The following is a 4,764-nucleotide window of genomic DNA, read 5'->3' as shown; positions in this document are numbered from 1 at the left end:
GGGTGCCGTCGGCCAAGCAATGTCGGCTGGCGACCCCCAGGGGGAGGGCCTTCTCTGTGGGTGCCCCCACCCTCTGGAACGAACTACCCCCCGAGATCCGGACGATTCCGGATCTCCTTACTTTCCGCCGCGCCCTCAAGACATGGCTTTTCCAGCAAGCGGGCCTGGCCTAGGGAGGATTTTAAATCGGGTTTATTTTTAAGAACAATTTTTAAATAGCACAACTTCAAATATTTGGTTTTAATTGGTTTTATTTGGAGGGGCTGTAAATGCGTTAATGTTTTTAATATGTTGTGAGCCGCCCTGAGTCCCGTTGGGAGAAGGGCGGGATATAAATCAAATCAAATAAATAAATAAATAAATAAATAAAAAGAAACAAATCACCCAATAGACAAATTTCTCGTTCTCAGTTTATCACCTATAAAACTCTTTACAGCTGCATTAGGCAGCCAGTAATACCTTTAAAGAGCTTGCCCCACCACCACCCTGCAAAACATGCTTAACAGGATGTGAACGAAGCAGTAGACGTTTCCTCTTAGGGGCCACTTCTCTGGAGCTCTCTACCCAGTCTCACATTACCTTATAAAAGGCTAGGAGGGAGAGGCTATCAAAACCTCCTTGTCCCCCAGGCTTTCAACCTCAGATGAATGTTTTATAGTGCCCCTCTTGACAGTTGCCGCTTGTTATTTTTCCTCAGTGATATTTATACTGTTGAGCTGCCTGGAATCTCAAGGTTGGATGGGCTACAAAAACTGTAAAATATAAATCAGACTGAAATAGAGTTTGAAAGCAGAGACACTGAATATTTAACATAATTTCAAGATTTTATTGGTGCATGGTAGCATTGAAGGCAGCCGATCCCAAACTGTTCTACCTGCTATAATTTACAACTTCACATGCAAAATTTTAAAGGTACATCAGGTGCTTATCAAGTATTTAGAAAAAGCGCCATCATCAATAAAATTTTGATGGAGAGTAGAATCTTACCAGCAGAACAGTTAGTGAACCACAGCAAAAGAAGAAATGTAGAAAAGGGCACCACATTTAAGGCTACTTCACATTGTAGAATTTTTTCTAAGTACGCTTCAGTTCTATTCCCCTACATTTGAATGATTTGCAGATTAGTTGAAAATACAGATTTTGTCTCTGCTACATCAGAGGTCAATGACACCCATAATGTGTATGAACTTCAGACCAATGACTGTTCTAAGTAACCCTTAAGACTTTTAAGGAAGAGTTATAGGTTTAGTTTATATCACAGCAACTTAATAGATTCTTGCATTTCAGAGCTCGAAACGACGATGTTATATATTCGTTGATAGAAGACATTAAACAAAAGATCTACATACTTAAATCAAATTGTACCTTTCAATGTAAATTTGGATGTAATACCCATCGTAATATGTGAAAATTTTTGGATCTGGTTCGTCTCTACATCCCTTCAAAATAGTTCTAAATTAGACTAGGATAGATCTGCCAAACGACTTCGAGCTTTTCAATGTCATCCTTCATCTTGATAGTTTCAAATTTTCTGCTGTAACGTTTGAAAGGCACCCCATCACGACCAATGAGGAACTTTTCAAAATTCCATGCGATGTCACTGCGGCACACAGGGGACCAAATTATGAACTTTGGATCGGTCATCAGGGACACAGGATCATCATGTGGGATAGGCAAGGATTCTTTCAGGAGCTTGAAAAGAGGATGAGCATTTTCCCCATTAACTTCACACTTCTCAAACACGGGGAAGTTGGGCTCATATCCATTGCCAGGACGGACATGTTTCAGGGAATTCAGGATCTCGTCATTGGTGGCATTTTCCTGTAACAAGGCAGAAAGGCATATGATTTACATCCAGACATCATCATTATAGCATTAGTAGAGCTGCCAATTATGGTTTCACAATACAGTCACCTTTTTCTTCTATTAACAGCTATGTTGCAGTGCAAATATTTTTATCCAGAAAACATCAATTATTTCACCTACAGGTGCTTTTCCAGAGTTTTATATGTTATGGTAGTTATGCAGCTTATGAGATCAAATGCTGTGCAGAAACAATATTTTAGTTAGTGATTCTGCCTAATGCAATAGAACTACCAAGTACTAACACTTCTCCTGTACTCCACACCTGAAGAAAAAAATATCAAGCCAAGTAATTTACTCCAGTGATACAAGTCAAGCGATGTTGCCAAGTACAAACTTCACTAACACTACTTTCATCTATCCTTACTATCTGCATCTCTCTATTCATGTACTTTCACATCTCAGACCCTATTTTTGCAGACTTATGTCATTTTTTTGGTATAAATTCTCCTACACACTCCTCGTAGTGCAGCTACCAGAATCCCTTATCGAGAATTTCCACAGGCAAGTGATAGAAACCAGCACAATTCAGCATTGGAATCATTTAGGTTGGAATCCTTGGGCTACAGTTCGCTTCATATTCAAGTTTGATACATTTCATCCCTTTATACAGACTTGTCAAAATGGCTGAGCCAGAGCAAGACTACATACAACAAATTTAAAATTCCTACAGAGGGAGAAACAACAGCTTTTATTTGTTCAACAGAAGGCACAGCAATGTTTTTGAGAAAAAGCCCTGAATGTTGTAAGTTTCCTCAATCCACATATTTTGAACAATGACAATTGTGAAGGTGAAGCATATATGTTAATTCCTGGTGAGGCTATTCTTCACTATACCTGTCTCATTCCCAGTCCAAAAGAAGATCCTGCATATATCAAATCTAGATATTAAAGTTACACAGAACGTTAACTCATAGAAAAACTAATTTGGAAACAGATTTCCCTTTCTCATCTCTAATTCAAGTAATTGGTAATTTGTATAAATCTCATTCTAGAGTCTAGATCAGGGGTCTTCAAACTTGGCCCTTTTATGACTTGTGGACTTCAACTCCCAGAATTCTTCAGCCAGGCACGCTGGCTGAGGAATTCTGGGAGTTGAAGTCCACAAGTCATAAAAGGGCCAAGTTTGAAGACCCCTGGTCTACAGACCAACTTGCAGGCGGCTAAATTCTGTAAAACATTTTTTTCCCGTAGAGAATTTGTACAACGGAGAAATGGGAATGGTTGTAATTATGACTAGACCCTCCACTGCATAATTTCACTGGACTGTATTGGAAAGTAGATAAGCCTTGCTTTCAAACGTGACCAACTGTATATGGAAAGCAAGGCAATTGTGCAAGAGTCCTTGGACTATGTCTTTTCCTCCGAGAGGGTAAAACAGTTCTCCAAGGCACACACTCAGAATTAATTGCGCATTATTTCCTGTTGGGACTTCAGTTCAATATGCATCACACAGAGAAAAATAGTCACACGCCCTTCCCCACCGTAACACTCCCACGCCATGAGGGGACCTTGGTTAAGGACGAGCCTTTCCAAGAGAAGCGAAGGCAACGGACCCCCCCCCCCTTTGATATCTGCATTCGTTTTACTAAATTTACAAATGGGTTTATTTATATCTGAGGAAACTTTCGGGAAACATGGAAGTAACTTTTTTTTAAAAAAAAAAGCTTCAAACTACTCTAGCGCGCTTTTTAAACATCCCCAAACATGCCATAGTCTTTGTTTCCAGCTACAGTAGGTATAGTTTGAAGAGTCCACGCTACCACCCCTAAAGCGAGGCTCTATAAGCCTAGGGTTGCGACCATTCACACAACCGAGCCGTGGTACCGCTCAGCTTTCAAAGACTTGCTCCACACTAGCTCCAGGCTGTCTTTTTTTTACCGGCGCAGGTAGGGTTGCCAGGTCTGCTTCCAAAAAATAGCGGACAAGCGGGGGGGGGGGTTTAAGTAGTAAAAAAAGTAGACTGTACAGCTTTAGATTACGTACCATTTCATCATAAAGCTTTTGAATAAAAAAAAAATGTCCACTATTTTGTGAAAAAAAAAATAGTGAACATAATGTGAAAAAAGTGGACTGTCCACTCAAATAGTGGACACCTGGCAACCCTAGGCGCAGGCGCAGCCGAACGAGCTCTCTCCCGTCGAGACTTGTCGCCTGCGGATACCTCCTTACCTGGTGTCCAAACTGGTTAGAGGGGAAAGCCAGGACGGTGAGACCTTGAGAGCCGAAACGCCGCTGCAGTTCACGGAACTGAGTGAAGTCCCGGCTCGTTGTGCCTCAGAGCGAAGCCACGTTGGAAACCAGCAACACCTTTCCCCGCAGCGAGCCCAGATCAATGGGCTGCGAAGCCCCCAGCGGGAGCGCCTTGATGCCGCCCAGGCTATACCTCGACACACCGGCCATCGCAACGGCACAAGGAGGACTCGCAAGCACTGCGCAGCCAACGCGCAATTTCGCCTCGTTTAAGAGCCCCAGCTTACCAGCAACCCCGCCCACCGATCTCTTTGACTTGCACAGCGTCAGCCCCACCCCGCTCCTTTGTCCTAATCCGGAGCGGCTGCAGCCACTTTCAACTGCCTCTTCCTCTCTAACGAGAACGCCGGGCATGCGCGATTCCCATCATTTGAAGAGAGATGGTTGAAGCGCGCTGTTTGTGTTATTTGCGGTCGGCGGGGTTTGGTTGATATTAAATCAAAACATTGAAAGAGGGCTAGTCTTAATTGTTGATAAAGGAAACGGCCATTTTACTACTTTGCGAAGTGAGATCATAACGGTAAACAGCATTTTCCCAGCCCCTTTCCTGTCATAAAAAAAAATAAGAAAAAAGGGCAAGGATAGTCACGTAGCCTGAAAACTCTTGGGGCAAAGTGCCAACTTCTCTGCGCTCCCGCAGGCAAAGGA

The 4,764-nt window shown here is 42.6% G+C and overlaps 1 protein-coding gene across 1 annotated transcript; it reads right to left on the bottom strand.

Annotated features, from left to right (window-relative positions):
- Window positions 1-1,452: 1,452 nt before the first annotated feature.
- Window positions 1,453-4,375, bottom strand: LOC107288697 (glutathione peroxidase 1-like). The gene is made up of 2 exons (XM_015817337.1): window positions 4,036-4,375; window positions 1,453-1,821 (listed from the first exon to the last, which is right to left on the bottom strand). The coding sequence occupies exons 1-2, from the start codon at window positions 4,264-4,266 to the stop codon at window positions 1,453-1,455; spliced, it is 600 nt and encodes a 199-aa protein (XP_015672823.1). The 5' UTR covers window positions 4,267-4,375.
- Between the last annotated feature and the right edge of the window lie 389 nt (window positions 4,376-4,764).

Source organism: Protobothrops mucrosquamatus, unplaced genomic scaffold (genome assembly GCF_001527695.2).
Source record: "Protobothrops mucrosquamatus isolate PMUCROS unplaced genomic scaffold, P.Mucros_1.0 scaffold574, whole genome shotgun sequence".
Taxonomy (NCBI): domain Eukaryota; kingdom Metazoa; phylum Chordata; class Lepidosauria; order Squamata; family Viperidae; genus Protobothrops; species Protobothrops mucrosquamatus.
This window is presented reverse-complemented; position numbering and strand designations above follow the sequence as displayed.